At 43.5% G+C, this 26,534-nt stretch overlaps 1 protein-coding gene across 3 annotated transcripts in view; it reads right to left on the bottom strand.

The window, feature by feature from the left end:
* The window catches only part of SENP2 (SUMO specific peptidase 2), a 51,103-nt gene extending 24,863 nt beyond the window's left edge, over window positions 1-26,240 (bottom strand). The window contains exons 1-6 of one of the 3 annotated variants that reach the window (XM_003806611.5): window positions 25,902-26,240; window positions 18,555-18,610; window positions 10,157-10,290; window positions 9,678-9,744; window positions 7,841-7,931; window positions 2,223-2,385 (exon numbers count right to left, since the gene is read on the bottom strand). In XM_003806611.5, coding sequence (XP_003806659.3) covers window positions 2,223-2,385; window positions 7,841-7,931; window positions 9,678-9,744; window positions 10,157-10,290; window positions 18,555-18,610; window positions 25,902-26,164 — 774 coding nt within the window. In that variant the 5' untranslated portion in view covers window positions 26,165-26,240. Of the gene's footprint in view, window positions 1-2,222; window positions 2,386-7,840; window positions 7,932-9,677; window positions 9,745-10,156; window positions 10,291-18,554; window positions 18,611-22,225; window positions 22,570-25,901 lie in introns of those variants that run through there. The other 2 variants (XM_003806610.4, XM_008955567.4) reach the window with 2 other exon arrangements.
* Window positions 26,241-26,534: the final 294 nt, after the last annotated feature.

The raw sequence follows: 26,534 nt of genomic DNA, 5'->3' as shown, positions 1-26,534 counted from the left end.
CCACTGCAGATTATTCCTTCTGCCTACATCATACTGATGGTTTGCCCGTATCTCTTCTTGCACTACATTCCTTCCCTGAATAATCTCATCAGCTCCCTTGATTTAAATAACACCAATAGGTTAAAGATTCAGAAATGTGTCTCCTCAAAATTTCCATCACATATATCCACGAGCTTCCAGGAGAGGTTTTCTTGTGGGTTTCACAGGGAGTTTAAACAATGTCCAAGACTGGAGTCATCATCTTCCCCATAAACATAGGGTTATCTTGGTAAGTGACACATAGTGATTCCCAAAACTGAAATCTGGGACTCAGACCCTTCTATCTACTTTAGATCACACTTAATCAACAGATAACGTCCTTGCTAATACTACCTACCAATATTTCTAGAGTATATCTTCTGCATATTCCCCTGTAGATACTGGCTCAGTCCCATTTCTGATTTCTCATCTAAGAGACTGAAACATTTAACACCTCATCTTAAAACCCCTTTCAGGGATATGGTCCATTACTCTCTCTCTGCCTGCTTATCAAGTAGCAACTATTTATGTATAAGCTCGTAGAGGGCAGAAACCACATTTCATTTAATCTTGAATTGCTAGCACAGTACAACTAGCACAGTACCTGGGACCCCAATAAATATTTCTTTGATGAACTAAATTAAACAAGTGGCTCAGAAAACTGTTGGCAAGTGAAATAGCAGATGGTCCTTGGGAGTGCCAGATACAGGAATAATTCTAAATTTTCCTGGAATAAAGGAAAACCTCAAAAGGAAAGTAAAAAGATTGACTCTTCATCATGCTGAGTGTTCTGAAAGGTGAAGGAAAAAGCAGAGATGCGCACCATTTACTTCCCTTCCTTAGTCACAGTTACTAAAATTTATAAAAAGAAACAAGTTATGGCTGGACGCGGTGGCTAACGCCTGTAATCCCAGCACTCTGGGAGGCTGACGCTGGAGGATCGCTTGAGCCCACGAGTTTGAAACTAGCCTGGACAACATAGCGAGATCCCATCTCTATATATAAAAAAATAACTTGGTAAATTTTTTTTAAAAAAGCAAGTTAGACTAATTCAGGTACCCAAAAAGAATCTAATCTTGGCCAGTCTCAGTGGCTCATGCCTGTAATCCCAGCACTTTGGGAGGCTGAGGTAGGTGGATCACCTGAGGTCGGGAGTTTGAGACCAGACTGGCCAACATGGTGAAAACTCATCTCTACTAAAAATACAAAAAATTAGCCAGGCATGGTGGCAATGCCTGTAATCCCAGCTACTTGGGAGGCTGAGGCAGGAGAATCACTTGAACCTGGCAGGTGGAGGCTGCAGTGAGCCAAGATCGCGCCATTGCACTCTAGCCTGGGCAACAAGAGCAAAACTCTGTCTCAAAAAAAAAAAAAAAAAAAAAAGAATCTAATCTTATCTCTTCCTAATATGACTCTTTTTTCTTCCTTATAATAAAAATAACCACATCTAAAAATTGACTAAACTATATTTATATAGAATATCTATAGAAGAATACATATAGGTATCAGAGGTTACTTGCTTAGAAGTAAACATGGTGGTGGAAGCCAGGTATGGAAGGGAGTCTGAGAAATTTAGTTACCGTACATACTTTAGTACCTTTTGAAATATGTAACATATACTGGAACGTGGGAGACAGAGGTTGCAGTGAGCCAAGACGGCACCACTGCACTCCAGCATGGGTGACAAGAGTCTCACTCTGTCTCAAAAAAAAAAAAGGAAAAAAGAAATATATAACATAGTAGATATATTATTTGCTCCCAAAAATATTCATTAAAAATTCTTTTTAGTCTTTTAATTTTTATTACTGAAAAAAGTTTCATTTTTAAATTTAGTTGTCTGACTCTGTGTCTGTGCCTTCAATACTTTCACAACAATTTTCTGCTCCTCGATAAGCAACATGCTTGATCCTGTCACAGACTCACTGAGCACACGTGGCCGCTATAGGCCTTGCTAATGTGATCTGGACAATCTCATAAGAACTTTAGGTCTCATAGCACGAACCCCTCAAAGTCTGCCTGGGCACATGCCGCATGCAGATTTTTGGTGCATCTGGGTTTAAGACAGCCTCATTTTGTTGGAGGCTGTATTGTAGGAAAACCTACAATGGTATGTCAAACGTTGAACCATTCTGAGTGTCTCTAGGCAGCATTCTTGGGAAGAGCTGTAAAATTTTTTTTAAAGAAATCAAGCTGAAAAGGCTTACCTCCTCCACAGTACAATGGGGACGCCTCAGACCCTTGCCACTCTCTTCAGAAATCATCTCTGTTACAGCCTGTTCCTGAGGTTTCCAGGAACTCTCTGGATTACCTTTGCTATGGCGACGGCCACCTGGTCTTCTATTATAGCCTTCTGAGTTCAAAGTAAAACTGAGCAACAGAAAAAAAAAGAAAAAAAGTATCACCAAGCTGCTTAAATTGCTGGAATCTAAGCTCCCAGACCATCCTGTGATTAAGTTGCTTTAGGTCAAGCTTACTCCTGGCAAGTCAGACAAGTACAATTATGCAAAAGTTAGATCTATCCCTAGAGCACAGGGCACCGCAGCATTCCACTATGGAATGTCTGTTTCTAAACTACAGCTGCCACACAAAGAGAGTCTCTGCCTTCCTCTTCATGCCCATTTCCAACCCCAACTCTAGATTTAGCTCTCCTATTGCATATACTCCTTCTGATACTGCATTTTTCCTTTAGTCACCTGGAACCACTGAAATTCATTATTGGTGTGATTGTTTGTTTAATGTCTATATTCCACACTAAACTTTAAATTCCATGAAAAGAGATTACATCCTTTCACCACTGTTATCTTAGTACAGGGTCTAAGCCAAAAGGCCCTCAATAAATATCTGCTGAATGCTAAATTAATAAACACTAAAGGAACTGAAGCCTGGAATTCCCACCCAGTCACAGCTGCTGGTGACAAATCTGCCTTTCCTGCCATTACCAACAATGCAACAAACTGACATCATGCCCCTCCTTCCTTGGGTGATGCTTTTGAAATGAATATCACTTATGTGGTGTTTCAAAAAAAAAAAAAAAGGCATAATCTGAAACAAATCATCAGTAAATATCAGACAAAATTAAAATATTAATGCCAATGAACACAAAGAAAGGGCAAGGAGTTGTTGCAGAATAAAGTAGATCAAAGAGACATGAAAACTATGTGCAATACACAATCCTGCACTGGATCCTGTATTAGGAAAAAGAAAAAGCTATAAGAGAAAAATTTAAATAAGACCTGTAGATTACATAGTAGTATTATATCAATGTTAATTTCCTGATGTTGGTAATCCATGATCATGTAAGTGAATGCCCTTATTCTTTTTTTTTTCGACGAAGTTTCACTCTTGTCCCCCAGGCAGGAGTGCAATGGCACGATCTCGGCTCACTGCAACCTCCACCTCCCAGGTTCAAGCAATTCTCCTGCCTCAGCCTCCCGTGTAGCTGGGGTTACAGGTGCCTGCCACCACGCCCGGCTAATTTTTTGTATTTTAAGTAGAGATGGGGTTTCACCATGTTGGCCAGGCTGGTCTCCAACTCCTGACCTCAGATGATCCACGCGCTTCAGCCTCTCAAAGTGCTGGGATTACAGGCGTGAGCCACCACGCCCAGTCTTGAATGCCCTTATTCTTAAGAAATAAACAGATTCGGCCAGGCGCGGTGGCTCACGCCTGTAATCCCAGTACTTTGAGAGGCTGAGGCGGGTGGATCACGAGGTCAGGAGTTCAAGACCAGCCTGGCCAACATGGTGGAACCCCAACTCTACCAACAATACAAAAATTAGCTGGGCGTGGTGGTGCATGCCTGTAGTCCCAGTTACTCGAGAGGCTGAGGCAGGAGAATTGCTTGAACCCAGGAGGCGGAGGTTGCAGGGAGCCGAGATTGCAGCACTGCACTCCAGCCTGGGAGACAGAGCAAGACTCCATCTCAAAAAAAAAAAGAAAAGAAAAAAAATAAACAGACTCAAGTATTTAGGATTAAAGGGACATGAATCAAAGACTCTTAAATGGTTCAAAACAATATGTATATATGAGAGAATGAGAAAGCAAATGTAACAGAATGACAACTGGTGAATCTAGGTCAGGTTATTTGCCTAATAGAGCTTCAAAATATATGGAGACAAAAAAACATGGAGCAAAAACTAGCAAAGCTGAAGGAGAAATAGAGAAATCCACAATTGTGGTAGAAAACTCAATTCCTGACTCGTCAATCAATAAAAAAGTTGACAGAAAAATCACTAACACCTGTAAAATATTATCAACCAACCTGACCTGACATTTAGGTCATTCTACCCAACAACAGCAGAATATGCATTCTTTTCAAGTGTACATGGAACATCATCCAACTGGACCATACTCTAGGCCAGAAAACAAACATTAAAAAACTTAAAAGAAACGAAATCATACAAAGCATATTCTCTAACCATAATAGAATTAAACTAGAAATCAATAACAGATATCTGCAAAGTCCCAAATATTTGGAAATTAAACAACATATTTCTATCCTTCTAAATCACAGGTCAAAGAGGAAGTAAAATAGAAATAAGAAAATATTTATTTACTTATTTATTTATTTATTTTTTTGAGACGGTGTCTCACTGTGTCACCCAGGCTGGAGCGCAGTGGCCCAATCTCAGCTCATTACAACCTCTGCCTTCCGGGTTGAAGTGATTCTCCTCGCTCAGCCTCTCAAGTAGCTGGGATTACAGGTGTGTGCCACCATGGCCAGCTAATTTTTGTATTTTGGTAGAGATGGCGTTTCACCATGTTGGCCAGGCTGGTCTCAAACTCCTGACCTCAAGTGATCTGCCCACCTCAGCCTCCCAAAGTGCTGGGATGACAGGTGTGAGCCACCACACCCAGCCTAGCAAATATTTTAAATTGAATGAAAATGAAAACCAACATTTCAAAATGTGGACAATGCACCTAAGCAGTGCTTACAGGGAAACAGCATTAAATGCTTAGAGAATAAGTTCACCCCTGACTAACTGTGTATCTCCTAAGAACAAGGGCATCTCTTATATAACCACAATATAATTACCAAATTCAGGAACTTTTGCAATAGTACAATGTAATATGTAGCCCGTATTCAAATATCTCTAAAGCTATTAAAAAATAACCTTCATAGCAATTTTGTCCCATCTAAAATCTAATCCAGGATCTCACATTGCATGCATTTAGTTATCAGGTATCTTTCATCTCCTTCAGTCTGAAACAATTTTTCAGCTTTTCTTTATCTTTTTAATGAATACAGGCCTATGGTTTTGTAGAATGGACCTTAATTTCAGTTTAACCAGCTTTCTCATGATTAGAGTCTATCGTTTTTGCAGGAATGCTGCATTTAGTTATGATGTCTTTCTCAATGCAATACATTTGAATGCCATGATGTCAGTTTGTCCAACTGCTGGCAACTTCACTTTGATCTTTTGGTTAAGGTGGTGTCAGTCGTTGCTTCTCCACTTTATTTTTCCTTTTGTAAGTAATAAGTAATGTGGGCTGGGCGTGGTGGCTCACGCCTGTAATTCCAGCACTTTGGGAGGCCAAGGCGGGTGGATCACCTGAGGTCAGGAGTTCGAGACCAGCCTGGCCAACATAGTGAAACCTCATCTCTACCAAAAATACAAAATTAGCTGGGTGTGGTGGCGTGTCCCTGTAGTCCCTGCTACTCAGGAGGCTAAGGCAGGAGAATCGCTTGAACCCGGGAGGCAGAGGTTGCAGTGAGCCGAGATCATGCCACTGAACTCCAGCCTGGGTGACAGAGCAAGACTCCATCCCAAAAAAAAAAAAAAAAAAAGTAACGTGTAAGGAGATATTTTGAGTTTATGTAAATACCAGTGCCTCATCAAACTTTTTTTTTTTTTTAAGACAGAGTCTCACTCTGTCACCCAGGCTGGAGTGCAGTGGTGTAATCTTAGCTCACTGCACCCTCTGCCTCCGGGTTCAAGCAATTCTACTGCCTCAGCCTCCCAAGTAGCAGGGACTACAGGTGTGTGCCACCACACCTAGCTAATTTTTCTATTTTTAGTAGAAACGGGATTTCTCGCCATGTTGGCCAGGCTGCAAACTTGTATTTACTAGTTTTGGCTCAATTGATGATTCCTTCCCATATCAGTTATTACCATGACAGTTACAAAATGGTGATTTTCTAATTTTATCATTCCTTCCACACTTACTAGTTGGCATTCTACTATAAAGATCTTTCCCTCCTCGACACTATATATTTATTTATTAGCATCTGAGTCCCTGTCTTTATTCATTTTGATGTTTAAATTATCCCATCTGGCCAGTGAAAGCCCCTTTGAAATCTCCTCCTCTGTCAGGGTGGCATGCCCAGTTTTTGAACACTCCTTTACTTTCTGGCACAAGATGTTCAGACTCACTTTATACTTTCTTTCCTAGCCCTATAATCAGCCATTTATTCAATTCCAGAGGGCGCTAGTTTTTAGTTTCTCATTCCTAAATATAAGTGGATAGCCAAGGAGTACCAAGTACTTGTATAAAGACTCTAACTTCAAAGATCAGATCAAAATAAACAAACACAGAGGGAGACGGCATAAACCAGAAGGGAGCACTCAAAACATATTTTAAAATAATAAACAGCTTTAGAGAGATAAGGAAAGATTTTGCATCCTTATAAGAACAAGATGCTTAGAGAAAGAAAAAAAACACTGGGAATAGGCAGGGGGAGAACTTTTCTAACTTAAAAACTGACAGTCAAAAAAGAATTAGTAAAAAATGTTTTTAAAAAGAGCAAGAAGGCCGCGCGCAGTGGCTCACGCCTGTAATCCCAGCACTTTGAGAGGCTGAGGTGGGTGGATTACCTGAGGTCAGGAGTTCGAGACTGGCCTGGCCAACATGGTGAAACCTTGTCTCTACTAAAAATGCAAAAAATAGCTGGGCATGGTGGCACACCCCTGTAAGCCCAGCTACTCAAGAGGCTGAGGTGGGAAAATTGCTTGAACCCAGGAGGCGGAGGCTGCAGTGAGCCAAGACTGAGCCACCAAACTGCCTGGGTGACAGAGCAAGACCCCATCTCAAAAAAAAAAAAAAAAAAAAGCAAGAACAACAAAAGGAGAGAATGTATGGGAAAATTAGATCAATCTAGAAGGTCTAATGTCCAAGCAATAAAAATTCTACAAAGGGAAGGAAGAAAACTATTAATAATAACATTTTACAACTGATGGATATGACCAGTGTATGAAAATTAACCAGGCCACGTACACTTATAATTTCAGCACTTTTCTGTATGCATAATTATATTTTTAAGTTGAGAATAAAGTAAGTGGCAATTCTTTCTAAAACAGTTTTCAAAATCAGATGCTATGGGCACATAATACAGTAGAAAACGTAAGGCCCGGTGCGGTGGCTCATGCCTGTAATCCCAGCACTTTGGGAGGCCAAGGTGGGCGGATTACCTGAGGTCAGGAGTTCGAGACCAGCCTGGCCAACATAGCGAAACCCCATATCTACTAAAAATACAAAAATTAGCCGGGCATGGTGTGGGGGTGCCTGTAATCCCAGCTACTCAGGAGGCTGAGGCAGGAGAATTGCTTGAACCTGGAAGGCAGAGGTCACAGTGAGCCAAGATCGCACCAATGCACTCCAGCCTGGGAAACAGAGCAAAACTCCATCGCAAAAAAAAGAAAAGAAAAGAAAATATAACACACTCCTAAGTTCAAGTCTCTCACTGGCTGCATGACATTCAGCAAGTTACTAACCTCAGAGCGCTTAGCAGGACTACATAATACAACAAAAGTGAGACTGCCTAGCAAGAGTGAGCACCTAATAAATGCTAAGTTTCCATTTACAGAAAGAATTTAACACTTACCCAAAGGAAGGCAGGACTCTGCGTGGCTGATCTCGGGTAACTGTCACTCTGATCTTTGGATAGTCACTTATTCCATTAGGAGATTTATTACCTATTTAAAAAATGCATTTGTAATTGTGAAATGAAAAATCACCTGCAAACAGTCTGCATAAGGAAAGAAAAAAAATCTGTGAGCAACCTACATCATAGAGCTAAATCAACATCTTGTTTTTCAATTTCTATTAATAGCACAGGAGTCTAGCACAAATTTTGTAGACGTTAAAGGAAAGCAATAGGGCTTAGTTTGTTTTTGATCTCAGATACGTAATAACAGAATTCACTGGCAGGCTTTGCTTGTTTTGCTTGATGGGACTGTTAAGAGGCCATGAAGAACTCAAAGATTATAACTCTCTGTAATCTAATCAATTGGAGTAAATTATTCAAATTCAAACCAGCCGTACGTTTGGCCGGTAACATACCTAAAATATGAAAAATTCTGAATTCCTAAACACATCTGGCTCCCAGGGGTTGCAGATAACAGATTATGGACCTCTTTACACAAGAAACCTGCCCTAGGAATACCTGGGCTTCTCTGACTAGACTACACAAAACTCACAGAAACACAGTAGTGCCAGCATCTCAGGCACAAATCTACCATCCTTCATATGTGTCAATCTTAATGGTAAACAATTCTAAACAAATATTCCAAACAGATGATAAAATTCAATTTATATTAACTTTTTAAATGAAATAAAAGGCTTCAAAGTAATATCATCTTTGGGCTGGGCGCAGTGGCTCACGCCTGTAATCCCAGCACTTTGGGAGGCCGAGGTGGGCGGATCACCTGAGGTCGGGAGTTCAAGACCAGCCTGACCAACACAGAGAAACCCAGTCTCTACTAAAAATACAAAATTAGCCAGGGTGGTGGCGCATGCCTGTAATCCCAGCTCCTCAGGAGGCTGAGGCAGGAGAATCACTTGAACCCAGGAGGCGGAGGTTGTGGTGAGCCGAGATCGCCCCATTGCACTCCAGCCTGGGCAACAAGGGCGAAACTCCATCTCAAAAAAAAAAAAAAAAGAAAGAAATATCAAGTTTTTAGGAACTAGCTTCTCAGACACAGGGGTATGTATTTATTCTCCTTTGCTCTTCTCTACTCCTAGAGGTACTTTTTAAAACAGTTTGAAAAGCACAACTCTAAGGCTTGTATCATTTCCTTAACTTCTTCCACTTTTGAATTTTAAACCTACAACTTCTCTAAGCTCATTTTCCTTAACTTCCTTCCCCCGCAACTTTACAAGCCTTCCTGAGTGGCAGACATCACAACTATTTCGCAGGATTCTGGCTTCTTCCTACTTTTCCCCACCATAGCATTTTGTATAGTGCATATATATAATAATGACAATTCCACTTCAGGATCTAAGGATGACATGGAAGTCCCTAGTCCATAAAACTGTGATAACTGGGAACCTAAGGCTGCTCCCCAACTAGATGATGAACTCCTAAAGGACAGGAATAAGGTTTTATTATTTTGTTATTCTTGATAACTTAAGCACAGCACCCGGCACAGAGTAAGTTCTCAGGAAATGTTTTTGCCTGTTTGTTTTTTTTTAAATGAATGAACCTTTTTAATATGACCTTGATCTAAGTCACATTGAGGACACTGATAATACAAACAAAAAACAACAGTACATTCAAAGACAACAATTCTGAAGAAAAGCTATTTGCTTTTTAGAACAGTAGAAAGAATGTCTTTCTCATCCCAATTCAAATCAGTGTTTTCCTTTCATATTTTCAAAATGTAGGGAAAAAATGGGCAGAAGGAGGTAGGGGGAAACAGAAATATTTTTGACCACCTCACCCAGTTTCAGCATGTTGTTCCAGGATCCAGAACCTGTCAGTTCACAAGATGAAGAGTTCGAAAATACCTTAAAATCAAACAGAATCACTTCTGTAGCATCTAAATTTTGTCACCTAAGTAACTTTCTATTATGAAAAGATAACTTTTTCTTAGGTAGCTCACAGAAGAGATACCATCAATAAGACCTAAGGTTTAATTTGTCAAGACTCACAAAATGATGTAGAAATAACAATTCTAGTTTCTTTGTATATCCTTAAATAAGAAAGCATATGTAATAATATTTAGCTCTTTGTAAACACGTTTTAAATGTTCATTTTATTAACCTTTAATTTCTTGGCCTTTATAGCACAGCTAATAAAGTTACAGATATTTCTGGAAAAAAGTAATTATACACATTAACTCTCGAAGAGAGAATTTTCTAAAATATAATGATTAAGTATAAAGATCAGTATTCCTAATGGAGTCTCATCCCCACTGACCTCTCCTGAAGGGGCCACATTCCGTGTTCCATTACAAGCAGAAGTTACCATGGGCTTTGTGGTCATCTGGAATGGGAATCCAAATAAGCTGGCAGCATTGTAGAGACTGTTTTTCACTTGGTGAATAAAGCAATCTAGAAAGTGTCAACAAACTGTAAATATAAAGTAATAAACCTCCAGCTAAAAAATAAAATGATATCTTGGAAAGAGCCTCTCTCAATTTTTATCAAAAGTTCTATTTGCTGGGTGTGGTGGCTCACACCTGTAATCCCAACACTTTGGGAGGCTGAGGTGGGAGGATTGCTTGAGCCCAGGAGCTCCAGACCAGCTTGGGCCACCATGGAGAAACCCCATTTGTAGAAAAAATTAGCTGGGGATGGTATCACACGCCTGTAGTCCCAGCTACCTGGGAGGCTGAGGTGGGAGGATCACCTGAGCCCAGAAGATTGAGGCTACAGTGAGCTGTGATTGTGATACTGCACTCCAGCCTGGGCAACAGAGTGAGACTCTGTCTCTGAAAAACAAAAATTCTAAAAAGTCCTATTTTCAACCATTGAAATAAAAAGGTATTTATCAATATAATCCTTTCCTAGGTTGGGTGTGGTGGCTCACGCCTGTAATCCCAGCACTTTGGGAGGCCAAGGTGGGCAGATCACCTGAGGTCAGGAGTTGGAGACCAGCCTGACTAACATGGAGAAACCCCATCTCTACTAAAATACAAAGAATTAGCTGGGCGTGGTGGCGCATCCCTATAATCCCACCTATTCAGGAGGCTGAGGCAGGAGAATCGCTTGAACCCGGAAGGCAGAGGTTGTGGTGAGCCAAGATTGCGCCATTATACTCCAGCCTGGGCAACAAGGGCAAAACTCCATCTCAAAAAAAAAAACTGGGCCAGACTTGTGGCTCTTGACTGTAATCCCAGCACTTTGGGAGGCCGAGGTGGGTGGATCACTTGAGGTCAGGAGATCGAGAACATCCTGGCTAACACAGTGAAACCCCGTCCCTACTGAAAATACACAAAATTAGCTGGGCATGGTGGTGCACGACTATAGTCCCAGCTACTCAGGAGGCTGATGCAGGAGAATCGCTTGAACCTGGGAGGCGGAGGTTGCAGTGAGCCAAGATCATGCCACTCCACTCCAGCCGGGGCGACAGAGTGAGACTCGATCTCAAAATAAATAAATAAATAAATAAATAAATAATATTTTTCTAGCTGAATAACTGGAATACCAGTATTGTAATTGTGTTTTTTAAATAAAACATCTGAATATAAAAACATAAAACCATCACTTTAGCAAATCCATACTGATTCACACACACACACACACACACACACACACTCAAAATGTTCTGAAATGACAATTTTTAAGCAGAGTTCTCCAGGATATATAAAATAAATTTTTGCTGGGCGTGGTTGCTCACGCCTATAATCCCAACACTTTGGGAGGCCGAGGCAGGCAGATCACGAGGTCAGGAGTTCAAGACCAGCCTGGCAAACATGGTGAAATCCCGTCTCTAAAAAAAACACAAAAATTAGCTGGGCTCAGTGGTGTGCGCCTTTAGTCCCAGCTACTTGGCAGGCTGAGGCAGGAGAATCGCTTGAACCTGGAAAGCAGAGGTTGCAGTGAGCTGAGATCGTGCCATTGCACTCCAGCCTGGATGACAGAATGAGACTCCGTCTCACAAAAAATAAACAAATAAATAAATAAATAAATTTTTACCACAGAGATGAGGGCATGATTAAACAACAAGGAGCATATAGCCACCAAGTACGGCAGAATTCTACAGGAAGCACTGTCATAGTCTCACTAGCTTGTCCTTACTTCCCAGGCAGGTAACAATATACCGTAGTTGCCCTAAACAACTATTTACTAAGCCCCTATTATATCTTGGCTAAGTAAAGTATAAAATATGCAGCTTTTTTTTTTTTTTTTTTGAGACAGGGTCTTACTCTGTCACCCAGACTGGAGTGCAGTGGCATGATCACTACTCACTGCAGCCTCAACCTCCCAGGCTCAAGTGATCCTCCTACCTCAGTCTCCTGAGTAGCTGGGATCACAGGCATGCACCACCATGTCTGGCTAATTTTTTTGATTTTTTGGTAGAGGCAGGTCTCACTGTGTTGCCCAGGCTGGTCTGGAACTCCTGGGCTCAAGTGATCCTTCTGCCTCAGCCTCCCAAAGTGCTGAGATTACAGGTGTATGCCACTGCACCTGGCCTAAAATATGCAGCTTTTAAACATCTAAGATAGAACAAGACTATCCCTCTAGTGGAGATGTGTTAGAAGATCTTAGGCTGGGCACGGTGGCTCAAGCCTGTAATCCCAGCACTTTGGGAGGCAAAGGCGGGCAGATCACTTGAGGTCAGGAGTTCAAGACCAGCCTGACCATCATGGCAAAACTGTCTCTACTAAAAATACAAAAATTAGCTGGGCGTCATGGCACACACCTATAATCCCAGCTACTCTGGAGGCTGAGGCAGCAGAATCGCTTGAATCCAGGAGGCGGAGGTTGCAGTGAACCAAGATGGCACCACTGCACTCCAGTCTGGGCAACAGAGTGAGACTCCATCTCAAAATAAATAAATAAATTAGCTGGGCCTGGTGGCACATGCCTGTAATTCCAGCTACTTGGGAGGCTAAAGCAGAAGAATCGTTGGAACCCGGGAGGTAGAGGTTGCAGTGAGGTGAGATCACGGCACTGCACTCCAGTCTGGGTGACAGAGGGAGATCCTGTCTCAAAAAAAAAAAAAAAAAATATCAGGCTCACCCTTCCTTGCCACCAAAAATAAAAGGAAAGGGTAGGTTTCAGTGCTTTCCTCACTTCCTCCTTTTATTACACTACCTCTTTCTCACTTTCTATATATCTGATGTAAGCTTTCTACAATATCCTATGTCCTAATTAAGGGTATTTGAAGACGCTAGTTTGAGAAAAACAGAACATCACATTAGCCATTCTGCTTTAGAGAAAGATAGACTGCAATGGTAGCTTTTAAGCAGTGCTCCAGAACATGTAAACTACTTTCCAGAAACATAGGGGAATAACAAACAAAAGGGAAAAAGTAATGGCCAGGTAAAGCACAATCCAATTTGAGTAATTTGCTAATAGTTATAAGTACCAAACTATGCAAATGAGTTGTTTTTCATTTTAGGAATCAGAGAATTCCAGGTTATCCCCTTCTAATACTGCTGAGGGATAGTACACACTCTGCTGCGCTTTCTAAGGAGGAGAAGAAGAGCTTTAGCGATTGATGCTTAACCCACAGTCTGTCATCCAGACTCTAGAGGACAAGAAGCCTCTTGGTAACATAGCAAATTGTGGCTACTAAACAATATCATAATATTTATTTTCCTACGAATGTTATCAAAATCTCGGTATGCCCCTGAGATTATGTCAAAAGATCTCACTGATTTTTTTAAAAAACAGAAGGCCTGCCTCATCTGTAAAATGGGGAAAAGATCACCTTACTTCCCTGAAACTAGACTACATAGATCTCTTAAAATCTCTTTCACCTTTAAGGTCATGAGCCTGAGCCAGGTACGGTGGCTCACACCTGTAATCCCAGCACTTTGGGAGGCCAAGGTGGGTGGATCACTTGAGGTCAGGAGTTCAAGACCAGCCTGGCCAACACAGTGAAACCCTGTCTCTACTAAAACACAAAAATTAGCTGCACTTTGGGAGGCCAAGAAGGGTGGATCACTTGAGGTCAGGAGTTCGAGACCAGCCTGGCCAATATGGTGAAACTCCGTCTCTACTAAAATATAAAAATTAGCTGGGCATGGTGGTGCACACCTGTAATCCCAGCTACTCAGGAGACTGAGGCAGGAGAATCGCTTGAACCTGGGAGGTGGAGGTTGCAGTGAACCGAGATTGTGTCACTGCACTCCAGCCTGGGTGACACAGAAAGACTCCGTCCCAAAAAAAAAAAAAAAGATCATGAGCCTGAAATTCTGAGGTCTTCTTTCTTTTCTTTTACCCTTGCTTTGCTTTTTTTTCTCTCAAAAGCAACCAATGGAGTTGTACTGTCCAACACAGTAGCTAGTAGCCAGATATGGTTACCTAACTTAAAGTTTTATTAGAATCAAATAAAGTTTAAAATTCAGTTCCTCAGTTGAACTAGCCACATTTCGAGTGCTCAACAGTCATCACTGCAGGAAGTTTTCTTGGACAGCACTTTACAGGCCTTTACAAACTCTTGCTACCCACCGCTTACCCTTTGGTTTAGATTCCCTTCTACAATTTGCCATTCAGAAAATCATACTACATATTTAATGGGAATGATGCAATAAGTGATCCTTAACATAGAATCCATAAAACAGATGATTGTCCTAAATAATTAAGTCAGAAACCTTCTGTAATACCAACGTTTGTGTGTTGTTTTTTTTTTTAACCACATCCAAGTACAAGCTATTTATATTTTTCTTTAAAACTGACTTCCTTTTTTGGCTTAAAAAAAAAAGATAATTTTAAATTACTACTGTATATGTAAAGCCAACATCACCTGCCTTATAAAGAAATGAAAACACAGCCGGGTGCGGTGGCTCACGCCTGTAATACCAACACTTTGGGAAGCCGAGGCGGGCGATCACTTGAGGTCAGGAGTTCGAGACCAGTCTGGCCAACATGGTGAAACCCTGTCTCTATTAAAAACACAAAAATTAGCCGGGCATAGTGGCGGGTGCCTGTAATCCCAGCTACTCGGGAGGCTGAGGCAGGAGAATCACTTGAACCTGGGAGGTGGAGGTTGCAACGAGCCAAGATCGCACCATTGCACTGCAGCTTGGGCAGTGAGAAAGAAACTCCGTCTCAAAAAAAAAAAAAAAAAAAAAAGAAATGAAAACACAGTAATACTAAGTTCTAGTTGGGCCTGTTAAAAAATGGGAGATTAGCATATATTAGACAAGTATTGAAGATATACTAGCATTAAATCAAGATTTTCTGTTTGAAATAAACAGGATGTGAGCACCTCAAATAAATAACTGAAAAGGATACACCTTTCTTAGTACATAATCATCATTCAAATGTTACATAATGCTGTGAATGTTGAATCCCCTAAAATCATTTCCTAAACTGGTATCTATCCTGTGCTTTGGGAAATACTGTTCTAATGAATTTAGCATAAATTCCTGTCATTCGAAAATCCTTGGCTAGGGATGGTGGTTCACACCTGTAATCCCAACATTTTGAAAAGCCAAGGTGAGAGGATCACTTAATTAAGCCCAGGAGTTTGAGATCAGCCTGAGCAATATAGCAAATAGCCCTGTCTCTATTAAAAAACAAAACAAAACAAAACAGAACGATAATTTGATCTACCTGTCTTCAGCCATTTTTTTTCCCTGAGCTCTATTCACTATTTCTTGAATTTACACAACTTTCCCATACTATTCCCTCTGCCTAGAATATTTTTCCTTCCTATTGCTCTCCTTTGATATCCTATCCATCCTTCAAGACCTGGGCTAACACACTAACTCATACTAACTCCCGCAAACATTTACTGAGACTCGATGAGCTGAAAATTGGATAGGATTTTGTTACTATCTTTGTTTTTTTATTTTTTATATTTTCATTGACATTAGCATTATTATGTGATTGTCTTATACCCCCTACCATATTATCATATAAGGTCCTTAAAAATGGAGACCCAGGCCGGGCACGGTGGCTCACGCCTGTAATTCCAGCACTTTGGGAGGCCAAGGCAGGTGGATCACTTGAGGTCAGGAGCTTGAGACCAGCCTGGCCAACATGGTAAAACCCTGTCTCTACTAAAAATACAAAAATTAGCCGGGCGTGATGGTGGGCACCTGTAGTCCCAGCTACTTGGGAAGCTGAGGCAGGGGAATCACTTGAACCCGGGAGGCGGAGGTTGCAGTGGGCCGAGATTGTGCCATTGCACTCCAGCCTGAGCAACAGAGCAAGACTCCATCTCAAAAAAAAAAAAAAAAAAAAGGAGACCCTGTCTTACTAATTTTTGTATTTTCTGTAAAACCTAACACACTGGTTAGCACTGAGACATGCTCAATAAGTACTCACTGAATTTAAACAAAATATTAACACAAATATGTCCACACTCAATTACCACATCTGGAGGTAGACCCAAATTTATAATCATTTTTGAGAAAGAGGAATATATTATTATAGCATTTTACTATGCCTTTTTCCTTTAATCTACTTTTATTTTCTTTATCCATTCAGATATACTGAAGTAAAAGACTTGGCTGGGCACAGTGGCTCATATCCATAATCCCGGCAATTTGGAAGGGCAGGAGTTCCAAGATCAGCCTGGGCAACATATGGAGACTCAGTATCCACATATAAAATAATTTGCCAGGTGTGGTGGTATGGGCCTATAGTCCCAGCTACTCAGGAGACTGAGGCAGGAGGATTGTGTGAGCCCAGGAGTTTGAGACTGCAGTAAGCTACGATCGTGCCACTGCACTGAAGCCTGGGCAACAGAGTGATACCCTTGCCTCTTACAAAATTAAAAAAAAATTGTTGATGACAAGATCAAGACAGAGCAAGATCCTGTCTCAAAAAAAAAAAAAAAAAAAAAGAAATATTACCAGTTCTTAAAGACAGGAGTATTCTTTCAAAATGCCACTGCTGCCTATTTTCAGCCTGGATAATGTGGCAAGACCCTGTTTCTACAAAAAAAAAATACAAAAATCAGCTAGGTGTGATAACGTGCCTGTAGGCCCAACCAACTACTTGGGAGGCTGAGATGGAAGGATCACCTGGGCCCAGGGAGGTGGAGGCTGCAGTGAGCCGTGATTATGCCACTGCATCCCAGCCTGGGTGACAGAATGAGACCCTGTCTCGAAAAAAAAAAATAGAAAAGATGGGTTCCCTCAGCCATCTGAACTAGAGTCACCTCGGTTTGAAACACTTACATTTCCTCCTTAAAAATAAGTAGGGCCGGGCGCGGGGGCTCACGCCTGTAATCCCAGCACTTTGGGAGGCCGAGGCAGGTGGATCACGAGGTCAGGAGACCGAGACTATCCTGGCTAACATGGTGAAACCCCGTCTCTACTAAAAATACAAAAAATTAGCCGGGCGTGGTGGTGGGCGCCTGTAGTCCCAGCTACTCAGGAGGCTGAGGCAGGAGAATGGTGTGAACCCGGGAGGTGGAGGTTGCAGTGAGTCGAGATTGCACCACTGCACTCCAGCCTGGGTGACAGAGCGAGACTCCATCTCAAAAAATAAATAAATAAGAAGTATCTTTTCTTTGTAGAATGATTTAGAATTTTAAAATGCACAGTCTACACCTAGGCTTATTTACCTGCAAGGATTAGACAAGTCCCTGGTAACAGTAGTTACCTCTAGAAAAGATAAGAAAGGGATAGGAAAGAGACTTTCTTGGGTTGGGTGCAGTGGCTCATGCCTGTAACCCCAGCACTTTGGGAGGCCGAGGCGGGCAGATCACGAGGTCAGGAGATGGAGACCATCCTGGCTAACACGGTGAAACCCCATCTCTACTAAAAATACAAAAAAACTAGCCAGGTATGGTGGCGGGTGCCTGTAATCCCAGCTACTCGGGAGGCTGAGGCAGGAGAATGGCGTGAACCTGGGAGGCAGAGCTTGCAGTGAGCCGAGATTGCGCCACTGCACTCCAGCCTGGGCAACAGAGCAAGACTCTGTCTCAAAAAAAAAAAAAAGGAGACTTTCTTTTTTTTTTTTTTTTTTTTTTGAGACGGAGTGTCGCTCTGTCGCCCAGGCTGGAGTGCCGCTCTGTCGCCCAGGCTGGAGTGCAGTAGCAGAATCTTGGCTCACTGCAACCTCCGCCTCCCAGGTTCAGGCGATTCTCGTGCCTCAGCCTCCCGAGTAGCTGTGACTATAGGCGTGCACCACTTGGCTAATTTTTTAATTTTTAGTAGAGATGGGGTTTCACCATGTTGGCCAGGCTGGTCTCAAACTCCTGACCTCAAGTGATCCTCCCACCTCAGCCTCTGAAGTGCTGGGATTAAAGGTTTGAGCCACCACGTCGGGCCAGGAAAGAGACTTAAGTTTTTTTGTTTTTTTTTTCCTGACACAGTCTTGCTCTGTCGCCCCAGGCTGAAGTGCAGTGGCACCATCTTGGCTCACAGCAACCTCCACCTCCCAGGTTCAAGCGATTCTCCTGCCTCAGCCTCCCGAGTACCTGGGATTACAAGCGCCTGCCACCACAGCCAGCTAATTTTTGTATTTTTAGTAGAGACAGGGTTTTGCCATGTTGGCCAGGCTGGTCTCAAACTCCTGACCTCAGGTGATCCGCCTGCCTTGGCCTCCCAAAGTGCTAGGATTACAGCCACTGCGCCCGGCCAAGACTTACTTTTTACCACATACTTTTTACCTTTTGAATTTTGTTCCATGCATATATTTTTCCTATTTAAAAACTAAAAATTTTTAAAATTTATATTCAGTACCTAATCTTGGTCTTTTGGCTGGTATTTCATCAGTGTCCACTGTAGAAAACAGAGTGCTGAAAAAGAGAAAGAAATATATATATATATAGATTTACACACACATTCATTTCTGTAAGTAAACTTACTATTCATATAACACATCCCCCTTCTATCACTTTGTCATAAAATGAGATCCAACTGATGTTTTAAAAGAGAATGCTGGTGGGACACAGTGGCTCGTGCCTGTAATCCCAGCACTTTGGGAGGCCAAGGGGGAGGATCGCTTGAGCCTTGGAGTTTGACATCAGCCTGGGCAACAAAGTAAGACCTCATCTCTACGATAAAAAAAAAATAAAAAATTAGCCAGCCTTGGTGGTAAGTGAGTGTGGTCCCAGCTACACTAAGGCAGGAGGATCACTTGAGCCCAGGAAGTAAGGCTGCAGTGAGCCCAGGTCATGCCACTGCACTCCAGCCTAATCAAAAGAGTGAGACCTTGTCTTAAAAAGAAATAAAACTAAAAATAAAAGCAAAACAAAAGAGAGAATGCTATTCTATAGTAGGCTTTTCACATCCGAAGACTTACTGCTACAGTTTCAACTATTTGAGAGAGAACCAAACTTCTTACCAAATAATAATTTGCCATCTGGTTAAAGTACAAACTTAAAACTGGCCAAAGTCACTTAGCTAGTAAATGAACCCAGGTAAGAGTTTAGGACAGTATTTTCTCTTTCGCTCCAGAAATGATTTAAAAACAACAAACAAGAAATTTCCTTTTGAAAATGATCCCCAAAGAAAGCCATCTTTTACTTTCGGTGACAGTATTAATATGAACAGCCTTAAAAGACAATTCTTTTTATTGTTTTTTCTTTTGTGTGTGTGTAAGGGAGTTAAAAAAACTGTTCTACAACTTAAAAAAGACAAATCTTAATCAAGTGTTATATTTAACTTCATTTTTATCACGCAAACTACATTATGATGGTAATAAAGAACTTTGGAATTGAGGAAAGTTTCAGGACCCAGATGTCAAGAATGCTAAAGGGTCATAGTATATTACTCATCATCTCTCTGAACCCTTATGATCAATTATATTCACACATGCAAAAAAAAAAAAAATGAATAGAATGAGATCCCAGGATTCCATTCAGCTCATAACTTTATACATTCCAACAAGCCCTGCCGGGCTTCATTTTGACTGAAAATTGGTTTACACTGAGAAGTGTTGTTTTGGATTAAGGATGTGAACACCTAAAGTATAGTAAAGATCAAGGTTTTGATCGCCAAACCATGTTCCACTGACTAGCAGGGATTCACATCAAGAAGAGGACAAGGGAGAGGAAATTAGCTTTCCCTTATTCCATAAATAGGGACCAAGTGCTTATCATGCACCAGACTCTGCAAAAGGCCCCAGAGTAGGACAGACAAATACTACCCTTATATACATTAAGCATCAGTTTAGGCACTTTACACCACGTTCTCAAATGATCCTCATATCAACCCAACGGAAAGATAGGAGAGAAAAATAAGGCAAAACCATGCATCTCTGGAACACACGATGCAGTTTAGCCAACAACCAATCTCATCAATAACCTGCATTCTCAGACTAATGTATTAGACATCTTGTTCTCTCAAGCTCCCACAAATGAACACTTCTTCCATTTTTCTTGATATTGAGGCTTAATTAAAAAAATGAAATTAACGGCCGGGCCCGGTGGCTCACTCCTGTAGTCCCAGCATTTTGGGAGGCCGAGGCGGGTGGATCACGAGGTCAGGAGATCCAGACCATCGTGGCTAACACGGTGAAACCCTGTCTCTACTAAAAAATACAAAAAATTAGTCGAGCGAGGGCCGGGCGCGGTGGCTCACGCCTGTAATCCCAGCACTCTGGGAGACCGAGACGGGCGGATCCTGAGGTCAGGAGATCGAGACCACGGTGAAACCCCGTCTCTACTAAAAATACAAAAAATTAGCTGGGCGTGGTGGCGGGTGCCTGTAGTCCCTGCTACTCGGGAGGCTGAGGCAGGAGAAAGGCGTGAACCTGGAAGGCGGAGGTTGCAGTGAGCCGAGATCGCGCCATTGCACTCCAGCCTGGGCGACAGAGCGAGACTCCGCCTCAAAAAAAAAAAAAAAAAAAAAAAAATTAGCCGGGCGTGGCCGGGCGCTGTGGCTCAGGCCTGTAATCCCAGCACTTTGGGAGGCTGAGGCGGGTGGATCACGAGGTCAGGAGTTCAAGACTAGCCTGGCCAAGATGGTGAAACCCCATCTCTACTAAAAAAAATACAAAAAATATAAGCCGGGTGCAGTGGCAGGCGCCTGTAATCCCAGCTATTCCGGAGGCTGAGGCAGGAGAATCGCCTGAACCCAGTGGGCAGAGGTTGCAGTGAGCTGAGATCGTGCCACCGCACTTCAGCCTGGGCAACAAAATGAGACTCTGTCTCAAAAAAAAAAAAAAAAAAAAAAAAAAAAAAAAAAAAAATTAGCCGGGCATGGTGGCGGGCGCCTGTAGTCCCAGCTACTCGGGAGGCTGAGGTAGGAGAATGGCCTGACTCCCGGAGGCAGAGCTTGCAGTGAGCCGAGATTGCGCCACTGCACTCCAGCCTGGGGGACAGAGCGAGACTCCTTCTCAAAAAAAAAAAAAAAAAAGAAATTAACACTTGATCACTAAAGTTGGGGAGGGGGCATAGAATTTGTATAGTATTTTATTTTCCAGATTTTTAGGTAAGGAGGTCGATACAATAAAATGGGACACTCCAAAGAGTAGATGCTAAATAAGAATAGCTTTTGGGGCTGAGTGCAGTGGCTCATGCCTGCAGTCCCAGCACTTCCAGAGGCTGGGGTGGGCGGATCACTTGAGGTCAGGAGTTCAAGGCCAGCCTGGCCAATATAGTGAAACCCCATCTCTACTAAAAACACAAAAATTAGCCAGGCGTGGTGGTGCACACCTGCAATCCCAGCTACTTGGGAGGCTGAGGCAGGGGAATCGCTTGAACCCAGGAGGCGGAGGTTGCGGTAAGCCGAGATCGCACCACTGCACTCCAGCCTGGGCGACAGAGCAAGACTCCGTCTCAACCAAAAGAAAAAAAGAAAAGAATAGCTTTGAGTTTCCCCCAAATTTTAACCGAATTTAAGAGTACAGACTAGTGACTGTTTTAAAGGAGTGAGGCACCTAAGCCTTTTTACTCATTCACTAATTCTAAAGCACAAAACCCTTCTGGTCCCAAACACAGACTGTTTGACAGCTGTTTTGGAACAAAACAGGTGCTGTTTCTTGCTGCAAGGACAGTACTTGCAGTCAAAACGGCTTTGGGCAAGCTATGAATCTCACTTCAACGGCACTTAATGTCTGCAGATGACACTTGCGAGGGTGCTTTGTAAACAGTGAGCCACAACAAAGACAGTATTCCTTCAATGTTAGTGTTCAGCCTAACAGCGGCAAAGCCCCATTTGTTATCAGCAACCAGCTTGGCCTCTGACAAGAATGTCAAAGACCCTGCCATCACCGGCCGCTACGAAGACGACCAGCTCCTCCTTCATCAGGAGCTGCCTCCCCACAGCCTGGCGGGAGCGACTACGTCACTAGGATCCCGGCGACCTGTTTCGGGTGAGCCTGGCTGAATCAAAGCTATCACGGCCGAGGAGCCCGCTGTGGGGGAGGGGGTAAGGCCAGGCTGGCGCTCAGCCCCCTCTCGTCTCACCTGTCTGAGCGCCGCCTCTTCAGGAGGGCCCGGGCAGGGGGCACCGACCGGTCGCAGAAACGGAAAATGGTGCCGAGAATCCTAACCAGCCATCTGTACATACCAGGCCCAAGCAGCAGCGGCGGCCGACACACCCCGAGACGCAAACCCCAGAGCTGTCGCCGCCGCTGCCGCCTTCGCCGTCTTAACCACCACCGCCAGAGTTCGGTCGCTGATTTGTGACGCGATTCAAGAGCCCACAGATACAGCGTCCCCAGGGCTACCAGAGGCCCCCGCCCGCCACCGCTCCTGACGTCACCTCCTCCCGCCCGACCGGAAAGCTCCATTCTCAATCTGCGCACGCGCAACCTAGCACCGCTCCCTATTTCCGAGCCCAGCAACAACAGTAATTGTGGGACGGTCCCGGCCCAATCGCTGACGAGATCGGAAGGGCTGTCGGCAGGGTTTTCTCTTCGGCGGAGCCAATCCGGAGCCGGCCCGTGGGACAAGGCCCACAGGCCACATGTGAGGCTGCTCCACTCCGGAGGAGGCGTTCCGGGGTCCCAGAGGACATTAGGTGCTCAGTGTTTGCTGAGTGCACATGTAAAGGTAGATCAGGTTAATTAACACACGTTTACCGTTTTAGGCGCCCTTTATTTTGCACTTACCTTTTGCCTCGTACTTTTCACGCATTGTCACCTTAATATGCCCAGCAATGGCATGTGACAGAGAGTCTTAAGCCAATTTTATAAGTCAAGGAAATTGAGGCATAGAGCGATTAAGTTATTTGTCTAAGATCACAAAACTAGCTAGAGACGTGGCTGGAACTTGAACCCGGGGTCTGAGTACCAGCGCCAGTCCCTCGCCCTTGAGGTCAGTCTACTTGGAGACATGTACATAGATAATTACAAATTACAATACACCGTAAGTGGTTGCTGTGATAAAGGTGTGTGCAGAGTGCAGTGGGAGGCAGAGAAAGGAAAACCACACACTGAGGGAGAGAAGGAAAGGGCAGATGTCCTCAAGAAAGGCTTCACAGAAATTTAAGGATGAAACCTGCGGCCCACTAACGTCTCCTACCCTGGGCTAGTAAGTAATGAGTCTCGTTACTCTCCCTCTATAATTCCAATGTCACACTTCTAGTTAATTGTCAACTATAGGCCGGGCGCAGTGGCTCCTGCCTTTAATCCCAGCACTTTGGGAGGCCGAGGTGGGCAGATAGCTTGAGCCCAGGAGTTTGAGACCAGTCTGTGCAACATAGTAAAACCCCATCTTTACAAAAAATACAAAAATTAGCCAGGTGTGGTGGCACGCACCTGTAGTCCCAACTACTTGGTAGGCTGAGGTGAGACGATCGCTTGAGCCCAGGAGGTTGAGGCTGCAGTGAGTCGTGATCACGCCACTGCACTCCAGCCAGGGTGACAGAGTGGGACCCTGACGCACCCCATCAAAAAATTATCAACTGTAAAACAAATCCCACCCTATTTAGTGATAGAAAATCCAGTCCCCTCTTCCAAACAATCCTAAGAATCCTCAAAGGTTTTCATGCCCCACAAATCCATTCCTGATTAACTTGTTTCCTACTTGTGATTCAGTTAAGGCCAGAGTTTTACACTTGCTTGAACTTCAATGCTGGCACTCCCCAGTACAGCCTCTTCCTTTCCTCAATAGACAGCATTCCAGGCCGGGTGTGGTGGCGCACGCCTGTAATCCCAGCATTTTGGGATGCCAAGGCAAGCGGATCACTTGAGGACAGGAGTTCAAGACCAGTCTGGCCAACATGGTGAGACACCCCCATCTCTACTAAAAAAAAAAAAAATACAAAAATTAGCCAGGCATGGTAGTACACTCCTGTAATCCCAGCTACTTGGAAGGCTGAGGCAGGAGAATCGCTTGAACCTGGGAGGTGGAGGTTGCAGTAAGCGGAGATTGCACCACTGCACTCCAGCCTAGGCAACAGAGCAAGACTCTGTCTCAAAAAATAAATAAATAAATAAATAAAATAAATACATGTGTGTTTGTATGTGTGTGTGTATATATATAGATATATAGATATATAGATATGTAGCATTCCAGAATTGTGCTGCAAGCCACCCCCTAGAGCTTCAGAATCACCAGCCACACACCTGAAGCTACCGCCACTCTGGCCTCGGGGGCTGGGGTCATATCCTAGAGGATGGAAGCAAATCCTAAGTGTGGACACACCCGCCTCCCTTATTCCCCTAAGCATAGCAAACACCAACCAGGCTGTTGCTGAAAGTTTGGGGCATTACAAAGCTGAGAAGACTTAGAAGTGGCTATTAGATTATGTAGCATCTATAGTCCCTGGCCTATTGTCTCGCAAAGGAATTCCCTTCACCTCAAGGCCATCCCTTTACTCTTAACACCTTTGGCAAGCTGCCAACAGAAGGGACTTTTCCCTCTACCTCTACCCCGACTATTTCAGGCTGGACTCCCCGTAAATGTAATCAGAGTCAGGACTCCTATTAACAAAAGACAGTCATTGGCATTATTGTGCAAAGCAGTTCAGTTACGTCTGTCCCTTCCACTCACTATTGAGAGTTGGGCTTTGCCTTTGCCAAACCAAGAAGCCCGCTCAAGTACTGGGAGAGGATTCTCCCAAATGAAAGAGCAGTCTTCATTTAAACACGAATCATACATCCTAAGAGAACAATTTTTTTTTCCAAGTTAAAAAACACACACACACATAAATCAGAAAACTACAAGCTCTGCTGGGCACGGTGGTTCATGCCTGTAATCCCAGCACTTAGGGAGGCCGCGGCAGGCGGATCACGAGGTCAAGAGATCGAGACCATCCTGGCCAACATGGTGAAACCCCATCTCTACTAAAAATTAACTGGGCGTGGTGGCGCGTGCCTGTAATCCCAGCTACTTGGGAGGCTGAGGCAGGAGAATCACTTGAACCCGGGAGGCGGAGGTTGCAGTAAGCCGAGATCACGCCACTGCACTCCAGCCTGGCGACAGAGCGAGACTCTGTCTCAAAAAAAAAAAAAAACAAAAAAAAACTAAAAGCTGCTTTTGAATAGCAACTTATCCCAGGTCTGGCCACTGAGATTTAAGAAATACTGTGGTAAACTGGGTGTGGTGACTCAACACCTGTAATCCCAGCACTTCGGGAGGTCCAGGCAGAATGATCACTTGAGCCAGGGAGTTTGAGACCAGCCTGGGCAACACAGGAAGACCTGTCTCTAAAAAAAATTTTTTTTTAATTAGCCAAGAGTGGTGTCATGTGCCTGTAGTCCCAGCTACTTGGGAGGCTGAGGTGAGAGGTCAAGGCTGCAGTGAGCTGTGATTTCACCACTGCACTCCAGCCTAAGTGACAGAGTGAGATTTATAGTCTCAAAAAAAAAAAAAAAAAAGAAAAAGAAAGAAATATATTGGGGTCACACTGGATAGCCCTGCGGTGCAATGCAACAACACATTTTTTTTTTCTTTTCCTGCCTCATAAATAGCACCCTTACAAACTCAATACTGAAACATTGGCCATCTGCCAGGAAGAGTGAGAAGGCTTCAGAATTACAGATCTCAGTCAGAATCTCAGGACCCCATCAGCAAACAATAACTCATGAATCGAATGTGGCAATCCTCAGCCTCCCACCGTGCATGCTCCCTCCATATCCCCCTAGTTACCCTCTAGAAGGAAGAAAAGGAGACACATCCTTATACTCGCTCCCACCTGGGACTTGTCTGCCGGTTGGTGCTTTCGCTGTCCTGTGGTCCACAGTAGAGACATGGGTGACTGTCCATCCACTGGCCAAGGAGTGGGATTATCCTTAACCCCAACCCCACCACTGCCACAGCCTTTCCGGGACCTAGCAGCTCTTTACTGGAGGGCCATGGGAGAATCCCAAGGCCATATGGAGTAACAAGGACATTGAGATTTCTGCCCTTGGCTTGGATAATTTGCAGCCTTGTACTGCAAGAGGGGCACAACCTCATCGCTTAAGCTTTCGCAGGTGTTCCAATCAGATGCCCCAGTTCTCCAAGAAGATCCTTATCCCCTTTCAGCTCAGAGCAGCTCCTTGAAGCCTTTTCAGGGCCCCACCCCCTTCTTTCTCCAAACCTACCTCCCCTCCGATCCATTCTTTAGTCTTGCAAATTTCCCCTTTTAAGGCATTCAGAGAACGTTAACAAACTTCTTCTCAACTTTGTTTTTCCTGACCCCTGGACAGAAAAGAATTCTAGGCCATTTGTTGGAAAGGGTAAGGGCCCCTAGAGGAGGTTGTGTCGGGTTAGGCCGAATGTGCCTAAAATCCAACATAATTCACCACTCTGTACATGAATTTCTTTCTAGGTACCAACTCTTCTG

This window comes from Pan paniscus, chromosome 2 (genome assembly GCF_029289425.2).
Source record: "Pan paniscus chromosome 2, NHGRI_mPanPan1-v2.0_pri, whole genome shotgun sequence".
Lineage (NCBI taxonomy): Eukaryota > Metazoa > Chordata > Mammalia > Primates > Hominidae > Pan > Pan paniscus.
Note: the sequence above shows the minus strand (reverse complement) of the source record. Positions and strands in the feature narration are given on the sequence as shown.